Raw genomic sequence first — 19133 nt, 5'->3', positions numbered from 1 at the left:
GGGCCTTCCCTAACAGCTGCCCTGTGATCCCCACCCCCGTGAGAGACTGCCATGTGAGACCCCCACGGGATACCTCGCCACGGAGAGTCCCACCGTGTGAAACCTGTCATTACATTGTGCCACGTAAGCTGTCACCGCACACTCCCTTCCACATCTTGCCCGGCCTCGTGAGTGAGAATTGACTCGTCAGAACTCACCATTCTTTTTTGCTACCATGTGAGACCCCAGAATGGGAGATTTCTCAGAAGGGTGCCCACCGTGTAATCTGCCCCACATAAGGGCTTGCAAGGAAGCAGGAAACAGCCCAGTGATCTGGTCAGGCCTCTGCCCATGGGCATGATTGTGTCAGCCTGGGTGGGCAGAGCCATGGCCCCGTGGGCAGGCATTGGGGTCACCACTGTATCTCTGTTGGGGGCCAGTGGGCAGAAAGAGGAAGGAAGGTGGAGGTAGTAAGAAAGCCCCTCCCCACCCCACCCCCAGCAAGCCGGCTCCTCTGCTGGCCCAGATGGATGGCTAGATGGACAGTCGAATGGACGGACAGATGCTCAGTTACTCTTCGGGAGAGGAGCCACGGGTCACTTTGACTCTCTTCTTTTTCCAGACAACGGCTACCGGGAGTGCCTGGCCAATGGCACCTGGGCCGCCCGCGTGAACTACTCGGAATGCCAGGAGATCCTTAGCGAGGAGGTGAGGCTCCGAGCCAGCTACCCCGTTGAGGGTGGGGCCTGGGCGCCCAGCACAGCTCTGCGCCTGCTAGCAGCCAGCCGGATGGGAGAGCCAGAGGCTGGTGTCTCTGCCCTGCAGAGAGAAGCCAACTGGGGAGCCAGAACTAGGCCAGCCCGTGAGTGGGCATCCTCAAGGGAGGGTGAGGCAGGAGGGCAGTGGGCAGGCTCTGACAGCGGTGAGTTGAGTCTCCCTTCCTCCCTCCTTCCCTTCCTTCCTCCATCCCTCCCTCCCTCCCTCCCTCCTTCCTAGCTCACTGGGACCTGTTCTCATCCGTTTTCCACCCCACCCACCGGGTCCAGCCAGGATCCTGCGTTAGAATCCAGGATGTGAGTGGGAGGAGCAATGGAGTTGGAAAAAGCCCTTGAAGAGCCTTTCAAATATTTAAATGTTTTTGAGAAAGACGTTGCTTAGACACAATACAAAATTCAAAAGGTACAAATGGGAAAACAAAAGAGTCTCCCTCCCAGCCCTGTCCCAGCCACTGGGCTCCCCCCATCAGAGGTAACCATTTTGCCAGTTTCTTAAGAGTTCTTCCAGAGACAGTCTCTGCATAGGCAAGCAATTATGTATATATATTCTTTTTTGTTTTTCACCCAAATGTTGCATATTATACACTTCGTTCGACACCTTGCTTTTTTCATATAATCATCCACCTTGGCGATTGTTCCGTATCAGTACGTAAAGAGCATCTTCATTCTTTTTTTTTTACATTTGCATAATATCACATTGTACAGATGTTCCATAGCTTAGTTAACCAATCTTTATTCTCATCTTTGCTTATGACAAACTGCTGCAATGAATAATCTTTTAAGGGTGATGTTTGGCAGACACACGGGCATATCTGTCGTTCTGTGTTGCTGCTACCTCCGTCCCCCTTGTCCCCTCCCCTACATCTCCACCCACCCCTTTGGTGGGTGCTGAGGAAGGTGGGGGTCATGGAGCGGGAAGAAGGAGTGAGCAGAAAGGAAAGGGCAGATGGGAGATGCCCCAAGTTGTCCAAGGGCCCCAGGCTGCTGGGGCGTGGGAGAGAGGGGCTGGTCTAGGCAGTTCCAAGAATTCCAGTGCCTAAAAGATCTAAACTGGAAGGGACCTTGGGGACCCTCCATCCCATCTTGATCTGCCTGGTGATAAGAATCATCCCGAGCACTTGTTCAAATACAGGGCTACACCCAACATCCGATAAATCAAACTCTCCAAGGACAACCTGGGAATCTGTATTTTTAACAAGTGCAGGGGGGAGCGTGTGGGGGGGTGATGGGGAAAAAGTGAGAAACTCTCATCTAGGGTAACCCGTTCACCTTACAGCGAGGGAGACTGAGACCCAGAAAGGGGGAGTGACTCACACAAGGTTACACAGCCAGAGTGAGTCGGAGCCTGGACCCCGGGGCTTTGGAGGTGGCTCCCTTTGCCCAGAACCAGGTACTTGGTGTGCAGTGAGGTTGATGGTGGGAGAACAGCTTTCCCCACCTAGCACTGCCCACCCCCCCCACCCTCCGCTCATGCCTTGGTTAGCCGCTCCTCCAGGCTGCCTGGCCTCACATCACTGAGATACTGGGGCTCTGCTGTCTCCTTGTAGAAGCTGCAAAGGTAGGGCAGTGCTTAGCCCAAAAGAATGACACGCTCTTTAGTAGTGCTGCTTTGGCAGACGAAAGAGTTACTTGGGATGCAGGGCGAGGGGCTTCCAGGCATCTAATGTCACACAGGCCAGGCCGTATGGTCCACCCCAGGCCGGGTGGGTTGGCCCAGCTCCCCAGTGACCTGACCTGAGCAAAGACAGCCCCCAGGTTGCTAAGCGTCCACATGGTGAGCCGACCCCAGAAGTCCAGGGTTGGGGATGAAGGCACCCACCTGGACTGGGGGAGGAAAGTAAGGTTCCCATGTTAGGAAACATAGTCGAACCAGAAGAGATGGGCTCGGGTGGGGCTCGGGTGGGCAAGAAGACCACTCAGCGGAGTGGGGGACTCCTTACCTAGCACACAGTAGAGGAGGCAGGAGGATGGGAAAGGCAGGTCAGTGTTGTCTGCGGCTCTTAGGACCGCAGTTCACGCCCGGAGGGGGACGGTGTCGGGGAGCACAGCTAAGGCGAGAAGCCTGCAGCGCCTCCGTCACACCCCACCCTGCGCTTTGATCGTCCTGCTGGGTCTGCAGGGCCTGAGGCTGACCATGTGTCTCCAAGTGGAGGTCAGATCGCCAGCCTCCTGCCTTAGAACAGACACCCCTCCCCCACCCCAGAGCAGCGAGTGTCTGTCCCCCTCTTGGACATCAGCAAGCTGGAGACGCCACAGCTGCCTTCAATCTCCCTCCCTGCACTGAAGCCTCCTGAATGTCAGAGGACACTCACGGTCCCCCAAATCTCTCCTGCTCTAATTTAAGCCCCTTCCTTCTAGTTGGCTGATGGGGGACACTCAGCAGCCCCCCTTGCCCCCAACACCCTTCAAAGAATCAGGGGCAGAGGTGCCTTCTCCACTCTGCAGCTCCCACCCCTTCTGCCTGGACTGGGGTCTCTCCCTCTCTCCACCAGCGGGCTTGGGGGAGAAGGAGGATTAGGGGGCACCAGCTTCTCATCAGGCCCCTCTTAGACAGTATAACGGGAACAGCACCGGCTTTGGAGGCAGAAGCTTTGAGGTTTGGATTCTGGTTCCAGCACATGTGCTGTGTGACCCTGGGCAGGTGATTCAGCCTCACGAAGTCTCAGGTTCCTCGTCTGTAAAAGGCCGGAGAGCAGCTCAGTCTGCCTCCTGGGGGCGGGAGGGCGGTGTCCGCCTGCGGCTTGGCCTGTAGAGGGCGCTCCATCTATCCACCACCCCTCGGCCTCTCATCACCTGAGCTCAGGGGAAGCTGTTGTGTTCACCATGAGGGGGGATGGTTGGGGGGGCGGTCACCAACCATCGGGCACCCCCGATGGGGTCACGGGCACCGCCGTTCGTCTGGTTGCAGGGCTCACCCCCACCCGGGCTGCCCCGCCCACCCTTTCCCCGGCAGCCCCCGCTGGCCCCTTTGCCTGGCACTCCGGGTAATCAGTTAATTTAATTAGTGAAAATGCCATCCCCTTCTGCCAGCCCCCAGCCTCGCCAGACCCCTCCCCATTCCCAAGACTCCCCGTCCCCTCCCGGAGCTACTGTGAAAGAGGAAGAGGAAAGTCGCCAATTAACCGAGCAGCCGATTTCTCAGCTCTGGGCCCGGACTCATTGCTAATTAAGCATCAGCGCCCCAGGAACTGAAGATAATGGATTCGCAGAACCACTGCCTGTGAAATGAGACCTGTGAGGGCGCCCAGAGGCCAGGCCAGGGAGGAGACCTGCCCACAGCCGTCACCAGCAGGGGACAGGCCCCCAGCCGGGGAGCTTGCTTCATGCATGGCCCAGCCCCTGCACTGACCCCCCAGCACCAGCCTGCACCCTCCCCCCACACACACTTGTCTCCCTCCACTGCAGAGACACCCCAAACTGCCCCAGACAGCTCTCCCGTCCCCCCACCCCTCCCTTGACACTTGCACACACTCTGCGTCCCTCCCCTACACTCTGCTGAGCACAGGGAGCCCTGGCCCCCGGCACATCCTGGGAGGGCACACACTCTGATGGGACATAAAAGGGGCTCTGGGGGTGTAGGCTCGTGGGCCGGCGTTCACTGCTCACAGAGGGGGTTGGTTCGACCAGGGCTTCTGGAATGCTTAGGAATCATCTGGACTTCTTGCTAAAATGAAGATTCTGACTCAGTGGATCTGGGGTGGGGCTTAAGGTTCTGCATTTCTCAAGATTCCTGCAAGCTCCTAGGTGATGCTGACGTTGCTGGTCTGGGGACCACACCTTGGGGAGCAAGGGGCTGGAGTGCCCAGGGTGGGGTGAGGGAGTAACTCAGGAAACCCAGGTGGAGAGGGAGAGCCTCAAAATGGGGTGGATGGGGGTGGGAGAGAGGCTGGGGCAGTGGGGACCAGGCGGGGAGAACCCATCATGCCATCCTGAAAAGGCATCAGGACAGGTCTGACACTGCCACCACTTGGGACCAGGTGTGCCTTGCAGAGAGTCTGGTCAGAATTACTTATTGGATTCTGGTCGTGAGGGTGCAGAGGAGTGGCTTCTGCCCAGTGCCACACTGTGCCACCCTCTTCAGGGTACTTACCTGCCAGTCTCTGGTCTCCAGACTGGGCAAGGACAGAGTGCTGTTCAGGTCCCCAGGGACTGGCTGAGTCCATGTGTCCTTCAGGCATCCCAGCTGCTTCTGCAGTTAACGGTGGCTTTCTCTCAGGAGGTCACTGACTGTCTCTCAAGGGTGTCATCAGCATCTCTTGGAGTGTCACTGGGTGTCTCTCAGGATGTTGCTGGCTATTCTCTCCAGGTGTCATTGAACACCCCTCAGGGTATCACTGACCACCTCTTGGGGGTGACTGGCCATCTCTCCTGGTGATGCCGGTCATCTCTCGGGGTGACACTGCCATCTCTCCAGCAGTCTTCTCGGGCTCTCGCTGCACCGTAACCCCCCAGCTGCCTTGCTGTTTCTCAGTTTGCATCAGGCTGATGTGGCAGGTGAGAAGCAGGGCTGAGAGCCAGCCTGGGCCCTCCAGCTCGAGGAGTCAGGCAAAGGTGGTCCCCTGCGTGGTTTGGCCCAATTCTCCCCTTTCAGCCTCAGGAGGAAAGCCCTCATGAGCCCCCAGCCTCCCCGTAGAAGCTCCCAGAGAATTCTGGGCCCAGGACGAAGAGAGCGCTTCTGTTTTCAGTCCCTGCTTATCCCCCCAAGAAATGCACCGCGGGGACAGAGGAAGGAGGGTCTTTAAGGCCACGCAGACCTGGATGCCGATGCTGGGCCGATTATGCAGCCCCCTTCAACTGGAGAAACGGGGACAGAAGGACAGTCTCAGAGGGCAGTTGTGAGAAAGAAAAGCAGTGACGTCTGTAAAGCCCCTGGCGTAGTGCCCAGCATACAGTCGGTGCTTAATAAATGACTCATGCCACCCCAAACCAAAGGACCCCGGCTCAGCCTGCTGTGGGGGGCAGTGAAGGGCCTCCCTGCACACTCTGCTCATCTTGCCCACCTGGGCCTGTGCATGAAGCTGGGGCATCACACCGTTCTGGGCTCCACAGTCTCTGCCATTACCCAGGGGCTTCGCAGCATGGATCTGTGGAAAATTTAATAAGAGGAAATTAAATATCAGTTCCAGACAGGCTGAATGTGTGCATATCTGCTGGGGTCTCTGGTCTTGGCATCTACCGCCAGGCACTCAGAGATGCTACCCCGCCGCCCCCCGCGTTTATACGATGGCAGTGAATACCCTCTGCCCCTCCCGCCCTCTCTCCCCACTGCCATTTACACCTCGCTGGGTCTCAGCGCTTCAGAGCCTGAGCTGCTAATGTGATTTCCCGTCATGTTCCTGAAAGCTTCTTCCAGGAAAACCAACCCCTAGAACAGAGCTGCTTGGGCCTTCTGGGCCTCAGAGCTGCTTCGGTGAGGATGCCCCTTCAGAAGGGGGAGAGCGGGGGCTGGGGAGAGCAGGGGAGGGAGGGCTTCACCCCTTCTCAGATGCCTGTTAGGTGTCCTGCTTCAGAGGTACACCCCTTGTCCTTGGGTGGGTGAGTTTAGGCCTCAGTTTCTTTATCTGGAAGATGGGTAGGGCTGGACTTGATCCCTTGGGACCAGTTCTGATGCCCATGGATTCTGTAATTCCAACAGGAGGGTCCACGGAGAGCCAGGAGCTCTGGTGGCTCTGAAAGGGTGCACAAGTCTCCTGCGAGCTTGTCTTTTTCTCAATACTTGACAGTTTCTGGGCATCATCATGCCCATGCCCCACCCCAGAATTTGGAAAGGGTGAGGGAGGGAGGGGTTACCAGGGACCCTCCCCTCGCAAAAGCCAGTGCCTTTCCAACATCCATTTTTCCTTCCTGCACTCGACACACAGTTCCCGGCGCTCCACCATGTGCCACACTCTGGCTCTTTAGCCCCTGCCCTCTTGGGACCTACAAAAGGGTGAAAGGGGCCTTTGCTCTCGCGGGGTCAAGAGTCTGCAGAGAGCTGGGCCCTGGAGACCCCAGTCCACCATCATGGGGTGGGAACCCGTCTTCTGCCTCAGCACCTTGTCAATCTGCACATGAAGGTGAGAGGCGGTTTGAAGCTGAGTGACCTTGAATGAGTCCGTGTACTTTTGGGCCTGTTTTTCTGCAAAATAAGGTACAGACCCCCTACTGGCTCTTCCCCTAGTGTTGCCTTGAGGGTTTGAGAAGATAACAGATATGAAAATACTCTGTAGGGAATTCCCTGGCGGTCCAGTAGTTAGGACTCCGAGCTTTCATCACTCCCGAGGGCCCGGGTTCAATCCCTGGTCGAGGAACTAAGATCCTGCAAGCCGCACAGCGCTGCCAAAAAGAAAAAAAAAACAAAGAAAATACTCTGTAAACGGGAGGGCTTCCACACTCATGGAGCGAACTTTGATTGGAAAGGGGCCTGCCGCGTTTCCCAGCTTGCATCAGTGTATGAAATGAATTAAGTAATAACATTTGGGAACTTTGATTTAGTCCTGGGAGAGGACCCCATTGACTTCAAGCAGACCCCCTGGGCCAGGGGTGGGACCCGGGAAGCAAGTTACAGAGCCTAGAGAGGTTTTTTATGGTTTCTAATGATTCTGTGGATGCTAATACAGAGCAACTGCCCTTTCCCCTCCTCGCTGATAGGAGCGGGCCTCCGCTGCAGCGGGAGGGATTTAGGGGTGATGGAGAAGATGGTGGCTCAACTCAGAAACGGGAGGAGGAGAGAAGTCCTAGAGGGTTGCTCTGCACCCACAAGGGCCACCTGGAGTTGGGACTGAACGGAAACGTGAACATGAGAGAACATCCGTGAGCTGTGCATGCGTGTTTGTGCACACGGAATGGGGAACCCTATGTGATATGGAGATTCAAGTTAACTGATATTTTTCCCACAGCACGGAGCAGTGCACAGAGCATGGGATTGGGGGACAGACAGACAGACATAGACTCAGATTGGATGGCACTGCTCTAGGGCAACACCTCACACATAGCAGGGGCTCAGGAAGGGATAACTATTGTTATCATGGCCCACTTTGTCCCAGGCACCTGTGGGGGTGGGCTGTCCTGGCACATCCAGTGGGCACAGGGGCGCAGCTGTGAAGGAGCCTCACCTCTGCCCCTCTCTCCTGCCTCAGAAGAAGAGCAAGGTACACTACCATGTTGCCGTCATCATCAACTACCTGGGCCACTGCATCTCCCTGGTAGCCCTCCTGGTGGCCTTTGTCCTCTTTCTGCGGCTCAGGTGAGGAGGCCCTGGCACTGTCCCCCCGCCACACCCCCCAGGCCCCGAGCAGGGGGGAGAAGTAAGATACAGGAGGCAGTAGTGGGCTGGGGGAGTCCTGCTCCCTCACCTCAGTGGGAGCAGGTGACAGATACAGATGTCCCAGGTCTCTTGGAACCTCTGGCAGGGTCACTTCTGCAACCCTGCCCAGTGACTGCAGAGGGGAGGGGATGGCCAAAGCCCAGGCTCACCTGTGTCACCCACACCCAGGCCGGGCTGCACCCATTTGGGAGACCAGGAAGGTGGAGCCCACTCTGGGTTTGAAGCTGCCTGGGCCCAGCACAACTGCCAAGGATGCAGGTGGCAGTGCCAGCCAGGTCTGTGCCAGGAATGGGGGCTGACAGCGGGGGCTGAGCATCAGGGCTGAAAGCTGGGAGGGAGGCATATTGCTGGAGGCCTTTTATGTTTTCTGAGCCTCAAACTTGGAGCTACAGGGAGGGAAGGGTGCTCATGGGAGAAGGGGCATCCCTAGTAGCCAAGTAGCCCCTGGTCCCTGAGCACTGGCCGTGTGGCAGGCTCTGCCCCGGTGCTTAGGTCTGGGTGGGCCACAATTAGGAAGGGACCCGTGGGACATCAGGAGAGCCACTGCCGCCACCTCCCAGTGTGACTTAGTCAGCCCGCCCTGCTCGGAGCCCCGGTTTCCCCATTCATACATCTGGGCTGGAGTGATGCTGGTGACCTATCCCTCATCTTCTCTCTCCTCCTCTTCCTCCTGTCACCCCCCCTCCCCTGCTGCCCGCAGGAGCATCCGGTGCCTGAGGAACATCATCCACTGGAACCTCATCTCGGCCTTCATCCTGCGGAACGCCACGTGGTTCGTGGTCCAGCTCACCATGAGCCCGGAAGTCCACCAGAGCAATGTGGTGTGTCCTGGAGGGGCAGGCCCAGGGTCAGAGGAAGGGTCTGGGTGGGGCTGCCTTTGCAGAGGAGGGACCGGAGCCGGGCCTTGGGGCCCATAGCACGGCAGTGGATGCTGGGGGGGTGCCCCATCCTGCCGGGAGGAGGCCCCGGGCCTGGGGTGGCCCGCTGCTTCCTCCCATCCCCCCTCCCTGGTTAATCATCGCCTCTGATGGGGTGGGCGGCAGGGCTGGTGCAGGTTGGTGACAGCCGCCTACAACTACTTCCACGTGACCAACTTCTTCTGGATGTTTGGCGAGGGCTGCTACCTGCACACAGCCATCGTGCTGACGTACTCCACCGACCGGCTGCGCAAGTGGATGTTTATCTGCATCGGCTGGGGTGAGCGGGCCAGCCCCCTGCCCTGACCCGCCATCCTTTCCCCACCCAGACTCAGACCGGCTGGCTGGGGGCCTGAGACGGAGGCCGGGTTAGGGTGGTGAGGTGTGCACACAGCCCTCTGCCCCTACTTGGGGGGCAGGGACGAGGGCAACATCTTAAAGGAGGCATGATAGGCCAGTGAGTACCTGGGGAGGCCCTGCCCGCCTCTAGGCCCTGGGCTGCGCTGGGGGCTTCCAGGCCTGCATCCCCCAGACTCCACCAACAGGTCCTGTGACAGCCGGTCTCTCCACCAGGTGTGCCTTTCCCCATCATCGTGGCCTGGGCCATTGGGAAGCTGTACTACGACAATGAGAAGTAAGTCACCTCCTCTTCACTGCCCTCAGGGCCCCCTGAGCCCCAAGATCCAGGCTTCCAGCCCCGCTCTGCCTGATGCTCCTCAGGGATCTTCAGCCACGTCACCTTCCCTGTCAGGGCCACAGTTTCTCCATCCACATAGGGAGGGTGCTGGGGGTCAGATTCAAAGTGAGTCTCCCTAACAGTGTTCTGCCTGAGGTGGGGCTGGACAGGCAGGTCCAGGCTCTTTTATCTGTCTCGGGCTTTCACCACAGGCAGAACAGCCTAAAGGTTACTGGCAGTCCCTGGAGCCCAACGACCCAAGTTCTGAATTGTGGCTCCCATCATTAAGTAGCTTTATGACCTTGGGCTAGTTACTGCAGTGTGCCTCAGTTTCCTCATCTGTAAAATGGGCATCCTCATAATAGTGCCTCCCTCAAAGTGTTGTTGTGGGGATGACATGAGTTAATATATGTGAAGCATTTAGAATAGGGTCTGGCACATAGTAAATGTCATAAAAATGTTTTCTATTAATAAAGACTTGTTTTAACAAACAATTCCATTGATTTAATAGGAACTGATCCAGACAATCTCAGAGACTCCTTCCAGCTCTAAAGTCCTGAGGGGCTGTACTTAAATGGAAGTAGGTGTTCCCAATCACCCCTGAAAACTGCACTTCCGCTGCAGTGGCTCTCAGCCTTGGCTTGTGTTAGAATCACGCAGGAAGCTTTAAAGAGTACCGATGCCCAGGTTTGACCTCCAGAGAGTTGGATGTTATTGGTCTGGAGTGTGGCCTGGGCACCAGGATTTTTTAAACCTGCCCAGGTGATTCTAATAGGAAGCTAAGATTGAGAACCACTGAAAAAGAGAGGCAGAAAAAGTGGACACAGATGGCCAGGGGAGGTGCCAGGATCTTCTTTGCCAAAGTGTTCTCAGGAACCCACTGTCTGACTGGGGTTCCAGGCGGCCTCCATCACCATAGCTATTCTTCTCCACCCCTGACAAGGAGCCTGGAAAATTATATTCACATTTAGGAAGGATCAAGGTGATTCCTCCTGACTCCGGCCCAGCCTGGCTGGCTCTCTCTGCATTTGCACAGCCGGTGGTGTGGGGGCCTGAACTGGGAGTCGGGGGCAGCTGACAAGCAGGACTAGGGGCTTGGCAGTGATTCCAGAATGGTGGCCTGGGTCTCAGAATAGGAGCATTGTAAATCCTGGGCGATGGAGCCTGTGCCTGCAGGTGTGCAGGTGAGTACAGGGAAGGAAGAACAGGTTTCAAAAAGCTGCCCAGTGTTTGTGTCTGGGCGCATCTTGGAGCAAAAAGGATGGCTGAGTGCAGAGGAAAGTTGGTCTGAGCGTCTCTGGAGCTCCACCTTGTGGTAAGATGCTGACACTGCAGCAGAAGGGATCCAGGTGTGAGACCTGAGAGAGACCTTGCAGGCTCTGGGGCCAAGGACTGGACCTGGCCCCAGGACAGCTTGCATTTGGTCTGCACCGTGTTTTTTGAAAACTTGAATTGCTTCTAAACTTTGAAAAAGTCAAGAGGTTTCACATAAAAATCTCAGTTTATTGTTTATGGAAGCATCCTGAGATCTAGGTACTACAGATCTGCATGCCCGAGGGTCCATCATCTCTGCACAAGGACATGGAACTTCCTATGTGCCTCATCCCAACCCACTCCCCAGACCTCCCTAGGTCTTGCTGGAGGGAAACTCAAGAAAACGAAAAGCAATTCTGCCTCTCACGACAGGTGGAACCTGTAGAGTCTCTGCCTCTAGGTCGTTCAGGCTGCCATGAAACAAATTCAGAGATTGTTAGCTGCTGAGCGTCACTGCATGACATGTACAGGGCAAGGCCCCCCTCGTGGGCGTGCACCAGAGACACAGTGGGGACTGAGGGGAGCAGTGTGTGTTGGACCCACGCCTGTTCTATTCAGCGGTCTTTTCCCCAATCCCCCTCCCTGCCACAGTGCCTGCTTCCAGCTTTACATCTCAAAGTATGCTATCCATTCTGCAGATGGGAAGCTATCTTGACCTTCTGCCAGGGTTGGAATTGGGCCACCCAGATCCTGGCTTTTGGCTCCAGTCCTGGCCTGGCCAAGCACTGTTCCTCCCTCATGCCACTGAACTGGACCCAGGTGACCCTCCTCCTCTTACCTCTGTGGCCTTCTAGGTGCTGGTTTGGCAAAAAGCCTGGGGTGTACACTGACTACATCTACCAGGGCCCCATGATCTTGGTCTTGCTGGTAAGAACTTGGGTAGGGGGACAGGAGAGAGGGGCTCAGTGGGGAGGGGCAAGCAGGGCTTACAGTGGACTAAAAGGATCCCTCTGCCTAGAGGTGGCGGCCAGGGGGCCAGGAATATGTAAGGGCTCATGAAGATGGAGGGAGAGCAGCAGGGGGGCGGAGGCCAGACCTGGGACAGCTGAGTCCCTGCCCTGTCCCCCACCTTCCCTCCAGCCTCTTGCACACACCCATGCCCAGGCCATCCCACTGTGTGTCAAATTACAGATCAATTTCATCTTCCTTTTCAACATCGTCCGCATCCTCATGACCAAACTCCGGGCATCCACCACGTCTGAGACCATTCAGTACAGGTAACCAGACCTGCCTCCCCCACCCATGGGGTGCTTCAGAGATCCCAGCCTCTGACCCAGGGTATCCCCCCAGGCCTGAGAGTCCCTCCTGAAACCCCAGCTCCCCTTGTCTCAGACATTCCGGGGATCTGCTACAGCCCTCCCCCAGACCCGGTCCTTCCCACCAAGCCAGAGGCCCCAGCCCCCTTCCTGGGTGGGCTGTGACTCTGGGCCTCCCCCGCTACCTGCCCCACCCCAGGAAGGCTGTGAAGGCCACTCTGGTGCTTCTCCCCCTCCTGGGCATCACGTACATGCTGTTCTTCGTGAACCCCGGGGAGGACGAAGTCTCCCGTGTCGTCTTCATCTACTTCAACTCCTTCCTGGAATCCTTCCAGGTACAGCCGTCCCCCACCCCAACCCCTCGCTCCAGCCCTGACTGTCCCCTGCACCTCTTCGGGTGGGGATTCTTCCAGGCAGGGGCCTGGAGGAGTGGGAGGCTGGGGACAGAAACGGATCAGCTCCGAAGCTGGATGGGGCTGCACCTGCCCCCGTCTCTTGACCCATCTTCTCCCTCCATGCCAGGGTTTCTTCGTGTCTGTGTTCTACTGCTTCCTCAACAGCGAGGTAAGGACCTGGGGCCCCAGGACTCGGGACGGCAGGAGGCCTGCCGGGACCAGAGACTGTCTGTAGCCTCCTCCTACCCGAGGTGGCAAGCCCACTTCTTTGCTCTCATAGGCAGTAGGTGTGGGAGCCAGAAGCCGGGACTCCAGTCTCATCAATGAGTCTGTGAAACGGGCTGTTGAAAACCAGGAAGCTGAGCCCTGGGACAAGGGGTGTATGTAGGTTGAGGGCAGGAGATGTGTATGGGTTGAGGGTAGAGATTCTTCATGGCAAAGGCCATATGGCACCTTTGGGTGGATTTGAGAAAGGTACCCCTTGCTCAGAACGCTTGAGAAAATTGTCCTAACAAATATGCAAATCAGCAATGTTGATGATTGTTGCCATCTCCGACGTGGCCCCCTGTGCACGGCTCCCCTGTATAGCTGCTTGTTGAAGCCCTGGGGGAGGGAGGGGGGGGGTCCTGAAACCCGGGCTCAGACCTTATGCTCTGCTCTGTGCCCACAGGTCCGCTCTGCCATCCGGAAGAGGTGGCACCGATGGCAGGACAAGCACTCGATCCGCGCCCGCGTGGCCCGTGCCATGTCCATCCCCACCTCCCCCACCCGTGTCAGCTTTCACAGCATCAAACAGTCCACAGCAATCTGAGCTGGAGGGCCATGGGGTGGCCCCCAAGATCCATGGCTGGGGAGATGGTCACCAGGCTCAGCTGGCCGCCCTGTCTGTGGAGGGGACCAGCTCTCTCCCACACCCTGTACTCCCAGGAGTAGCTGGCACTGAGAGCCCGGGAGGCCCCTCCCGCACCCCCAGTTGAGCAGGAGTTCCAGGCCTCTGAGAGCAGTCTGGGCCACGGGATGAATGGAAGATACCCTATAGGCCTGCGCTGGGCCCAGGGCCTCTGGCTCCCCTTTGCCCCAAGAATGGAACAGAAATGGAGTGGAGATGGAGAGCAGGGAATCCAAAGCAGCATGTGGGTCCCTCCAAGAGGTGTTTTTTCCCAGAGCACAAGATGGCAGCCCACTGGAGACCCCGGGATGTCCTCAGCGACTGTGGGGGGCCATCCGCTCCTCCAGGGGCATCATGGGAAACTCTTGTGACAGCATTCCAGCCACCGTGATGGTGCCTCCAGGCCTCAGCAATGCTTTCCAGCACCCCTGGGAACCAAGGCCATGTTGTCCGAAGCCCTGCAGACATCGTTAGAAATCAGGTGGCATCATCAGACATCAGGCCACATCACCGAGATCCTCCCAAGCCACCAGAAATTCATGTGACCCTGTGGCACTGCCACCAGAAATGCCCTGCCTCGCTGCCTTGCGCCCTTGGACCTTTACTACCCCACAGTCCACATGGGTTCCCCCTCCTTAACCTCCTGCCCCAGGTGTCTCCCCCTTCGTGAGATGATGGGGAGGTGGGAGGGTGACAGAGTGTCCTGGAGCAAAAGCCAGTGTGTGCCCCAGCCAAAGCCAGCCTCCCTTTGGGGGGCAGAGAATACTTGGGACCACCCAGCCTGCTGTTTTCAGTGACCTGGCCTCCGGGGCAACCCCTCTGCTGGTCAAAGGGACCCTGTGGCCCTTTGATGACCTCACTGGGCAGCATCATTAGCTAAGCAAAGAGAGAAGAGGGTGGGGCACTCAGCCCCCGTCTGCCCCGAGTTCCCCAGAGCAGGACCAGTGGCTCTTGGGGCAATCAGCCAGCTGACCGCTTACACCCCTGGTAAGGACCCAGCCACATCCAGAGATGCTGGACAGCCAGAGCAGGGCTTTGGGGGAGTGGGGCCGGGAGATGGGGGTGGCTAGTGTAAATAATAATATTTATCTTTCAGCCAGCACTTGTGAAGCCTGGTATGTGCTAGGGCTGGGTAGGGAGGGCACCACAAAGAAATGGAGGCCACCTTCAGCCTTTAGGGCCACCGTGCGGTTGGGGAACCAATGGCACTCAGACACACGCCAATGATGGGGCGCTAGGGGAGCCCCTGAGGTCCAGCAGAGGACTTAGGAGAAGGGCATGGGCCTGCGGGGACCAGGTAAGGGCAGCTTTTGTAAGGGGGCGAGTTGTAGGGAGAAGGTGTAGGACACCACGGGCCGGGCACAGCTTGAGCACAGGTGAGTCAGTGGGACCAGGCTGAAGTGTGTCCCAGCCCCAGGGGAGGAGATAAGCTGGGAACAGGAAGGAATTAGGAAGCGGGAGGCCGAACAGGCTTGAATGCGGTCTTAGCATGGAAACCCCAGAAGCATACCAAGAGACAAGGCTTCGAGAACCAACTCCAGGGTAGGGGGGCACACGCCCACCACCGTGGGCAGCTGCAGTCAGTCCTGCTGCGGAAGCTGGGAGAGCCGGGTGGGACCCACACCTGCGTCGTCCCACCCGAGGGGCGAGGGATGTGTATCCACCAGCTCCTGGGGGACAGTAATTCCCTGCACCTCCTGCGGAGGCCGGGAGAGTGCCGGGCACAACGTGGGCCACGTCCTCGGGGCAGGAGGTGGTTGGGACACAGAAGCTCCACCCAACACACTCAGGCCCGGGCCTTGCCTCTGAGTCTCTGACCCGGAAGGAGGGTCACACAGGGGTGTGTGTGTATGCACGAGTGCATGCGCACACAGGTGCGTGTGCTATCAGGACACCAGGACAGACAGATGACCGCGGTGCTGGGAGCCCCGAAGCTTCTGCTGGGGGAGGGGAGGTCCAGTGGGTGAGGATCTGGCTGCCCCCCGAGGGAGGAGCTGGGGGTGTCCCTGAAGACCATGTGGGGTACCCTGCTCTGCTAACTCCCCAAGCGCTGTCCCCTAAAGGTGGGAGATGGGGGGACCAGCTGAGCAGAGGAAGCCATGAGAAGAGGACCAGGGGCACCAAGACGGAGATATGCTGACAGCTTCCAGGGCAGCTGGGGTGGGACAGCTGCAGAAAAGGTCCTAGCTGACAAGAGGGACCAGAAGTGACTTGAGTCTCAAATGGCCACAAGTGAGGCACCTTTCTCAATGTTGCCTTCCACCCAATGAAGGAGAAGTGAGAAAGCAAGGCATTTCACGGACAATGTTGGGATGTGGGGGGTTGGGGGCATCCCAAGGACAGAGGAGCCTGAGAGGGGCTGGTGGGGACTGAGGGAGTTTTATAGGCAAGGGGTCTTGAAGGGGCCAAGCTGGGGCGGTGCCCCTTTTCCTGCTTGTGCCTCCGGGCCGTTTTAGCTGATGGGCACCCTTCGCACGCCTACTGTGCGCTCAGCTCTGTGGGCGGTGGGGAGGCGAGCAGCACCCCCAGGACGTACGCCAGCAACGGGCTGCAAAGCTCAGAGCTGCCGGCTCTGGAAGGTCGTGGGAGGACATCCAAGGCGAGGCCGGTGGTCATCACAGAAGCTGCAAGGGGTCCCTGGGCCATGGGCGCTGTTTCACATGAACCTCAGGAGCCCTCTTGTCCAGAGACTGTAAGGGTAGAGGGGCTGCTGAAGCACAGCTGGAAACATCTGGGCTGCAAAGAACTGCAGCCCCACCTGCCAGGGGCAGGTGTGCCGAGTTTAAGCCTTCCATGGGCTGCAGGGCTGGAGTCAAGGCAGGCCCCCGATGGGATTTCTGAGGGTCATTCTGCCCTGAGCTTCGACCTGTGGGTGGGTGGGAAGGGAGGTCCCTTGGGGCTGGGGCTGTGTGATGGGCCAACAGACACACAGGTCACCCCACTGTGGGAAGGGGCCGAGCAGCTGCAGGGTGGGGATCACTGCGGGACAGACCTCTCTCTCAAGCTGGGAAGAATTTTTCTCCATGCCACACTCGGAGGCTGCAGTTCCCTAAAAGTTACCCCACCTGAGCCCTTTTCTCCTTGGGTGCCTCCCTCATGGGCACAGATCACCAGTACAGGAAAAACCACCCTGTGGGGTTTGAGTTTTCCAGTTCTGGCTCCCCCCTCCCTGAGTGTGAAGGCATAGCCCCTGCTTTGGGGTCCTCGGCTTCCCCCACAAGGCCTCCTCAGTCCCCCTGCTGCTGATGGGACCCAGACTGGGACCCTGACAGACACCCTGGGACCTGAAGTCAGGGCAGAGGGTGCAGATCAAGGAGGAGGGAGGTTTTGGAATCCAGATAATAATTAATTGAGGACATTTGTAGGTTGCTTTGCAATCCACAAAATCCTTTATAACATTCACGGAAGTAGGGAACAGAACCAACCCATTTTACAGATGAGAAAACTGAGGCCAAGCGACTCCCCTGAGATCAAAGGTCTCTGGCTCCAAATCCAGACCTCTTTCCACCCCATCAGTTGACTGAAGTCACTGGGCTTGGGTTTGGGGAGGCCAGGACTGATAAAGCAGCTCTGCGGGGAGGGGACAGAGAGGAGGCCTCAGGGTTTCAGATCGGGGACGTGTCCCAGGTAAAGAGGGAACCGGCCCAAAGATGGCCCGGGCAGTGTCTGGCTGCTGAGCCCAGCTGGGTGGGAGCGATGAGGGTTCTGTACATCCAGCAACCCCTTCCCCACCTTCCCAACATCCTGCACCCCTCCACTCCTTAAAATGATGCTTAACTGCAAACAGTACAGCCCAGGTCACCAGAAGCCTCTGTGGGTCTCCCTGCCCAGCCCATGTGAGGGTGTCACTGGCCTCCAGCTCAGGGGTCTCTCAAGCTCATCTCATCCAGCCCCTTGACTTCAAACTGACCTTCCCACCCTTGGTTCAAACAGAAAGGGTGCTTCCTACATTTCAGCAATACTATCACTGAGCGCTCACCGGGAGCCCCCTTGCTAAGCCCCTTACATACTGGTCTCATCTACTCTTCATACCACCCTATGAGGAAGGAGCTGTTATCCCCATTTAACATATGGGGAAAGTGATGCCCAGAGAGGTTGACATGTGCCCAGCAGTGGCATGGCTGGATGTGAACCCAGTCTGGCCTCACTTGGCCCCCACGGTGTTTACCCCTGTGCAGCAGGAGTTCTCTGTAGCGTTCTCCTCCCTGACCCACTGCTCCCCCCAGTCCTCTTCCTAGGGAAATTCTTCAGTTTCTCTAATTTTGTGGACGAACAGTGTTCAGAGACGAAGCTGGACGCAGGAGTTTGTGCCTGCCAAGGGTGGGCCTCAGGTGGGCCCACTCCCTATCCAGCCAGCCCAGCCTCCAGGCCAATCACAGGCTGCCTGCCTCCCGGCATCCCCAGCCCTGTCCCTGCTCCATTTCAGAGTGTCACCTCCTCTCTCCTACCTTCCACGGCCCCACTACCCCTGCAGATCCTGCTGGGAAGGCTTGGGTCAAGAGAGGCCTGGAGCAAGTATATTTTTCAAAGCTCTCAGTGTGTTGAAAACACCAATGAGATCATCATCTGGAAATAACTCCAGAGACCACTTTTGGCCACCAGGCTGCCCCCCTCCAAGGGGTCCAGGACAGATGCCTGCTGCCCAGCCTCATTGCCCACTGGTCCAAGGCAGGTGGGGGCAGACGCAGCGTGCTCCTGCCTCTCTTGCTTTCATTACTGGGGTTTCGGGGGAAGGAGAAGATGGTAAACTGGTCCCTTCTCAGCGTCTGTACCATCTCTAGAACATGCAGCTAGGACAGATCTGGGCCAGGAAACAAGGGCAGTGCATGGGCCCGGTGAGCTGGGCACCATCCCACACTTCCTGAGCAACCCCACTGGGCTGAGACCCATTGCCTGGGACCTGCTGCCCTCTCTGCCCTGATTGGATAAAGATAAGTGTTCCAGGTGCCACCTACATCCCCAAACAGAAGGCAGAGACATTGCCCCTGGCCTGCCCTGGGCAGCGACCCTGAGAGCCCAGGCCATAGCTAAGGGGGGCAGTGGGGGAAGGAACAGAAGCTGGAGATCAGGGGGGTGCCCTCAAGGAAAGGGGTGGGATCTGGGGAGGGCATAGGGGAGAGTGGGTGATGCAGAGTCTTAGAGCAGAAACACAGCCTGGGGAGTGGGCATCGGCCACTTGTGTGACTGCGCCTACCAGGGCATCCTGCAGGGCACCAAGCAGCCACAGAGAGGAGCAATTCCATGGCTGGGGGCTGGGGGCTGGTGCTGGGAGATGGGATGGGGGGATCTGGGGAAGCAGCAATTGGACAGACACCCAAAAGCCTTCTGTGAGCTGGGTCCCAGGAAGAGCCTCAAAGGAAATGAGCCTCCAGAGAATTCGTTGAGCCCAGGCCACCAGGAGCCTAAGGGTAGATTGGGGTCGGGGAGAGGCAGGAGCAGGCTCTGGGGGGCCCGTGTTTTTGAACCCCAAATGGGGGCATATGCTGGTCTGATTGGGTCCAGAAGAATTACAATGAGGCCTGTCCTGAGCACAGTGTCCCTGGAGGGGACCAGAGTTGCTCCTTGTTTTGTTCTTTTTAAAATCATGGTAATACACACAGTATAAAACTTACCATTTCAACCGAT

General features: G+C 57.7%; 1 protein-coding gene and 1 long non-coding RNA gene across 3 annotated transcripts in view; one reads left to right on the top strand and one right to left on the bottom strand.

The window, feature by feature from the left end:
- CRHR1 (corticotropin releasing hormone receptor 1) overlaps nt 1-13526 on the top strand; it is a 50027-nt gene extending 36501 nt beyond the window's left edge. The window contains exons 4-13 of one of the 2 annotated variants that reach the window (XM_082443176.1): nt 602-687; nt 7874-7980; nt 8762-8882; nt 9105-9258; nt 9552-9612; nt 11763-11835; nt 12100-12185; nt 12424-12559; nt 12747-12788; nt 13290-13526. In XM_082443176.1, coding sequence (XP_082299302.1) covers nt 602-687; nt 7874-7980; nt 8762-8882; nt 9105-9258; nt 9552-9612; nt 11763-11835; nt 12100-12185; nt 12424-12559; nt 12747-12788; nt 13290-13430 — 1007 coding nt within the window. In that variant the 3' untranslated portion in view covers nt 13431-13526. Of the gene's footprint in view, nt 1-601; nt 688-7873; nt 7981-8761; nt 8883-9104; nt 9259-9551; nt 9613-11762; nt 11836-12048; nt 12186-12423; nt 12560-12746; nt 12789-13289 lie in introns of both variants that reach the window. The other variant, XM_082443175.1, reaches the window with a different exon arrangement.
- LOC309651002 overlaps nt 1-19133 on the bottom strand; it is a 172937-nt gene that overhangs the window by 65107 nt on the left and 88697 nt on the right. The window lies entirely within an intron of this gene.

The sequence above is a fragment of the Balaenoptera physalus genome, assembly GCF_965194825.1.
Source record: "Balaenoptera physalus genome assembly, chromosome: 20".
Classification (NCBI taxonomy): domain Eukaryota; kingdom Metazoa; phylum Chordata; class Mammalia; order Artiodactyla; family Balaenopteridae; genus Balaenoptera; species Balaenoptera physalus.
Note: the sequence above shows the minus strand (reverse complement) of the source record. Positions and strands in the feature narration are given on the sequence as shown.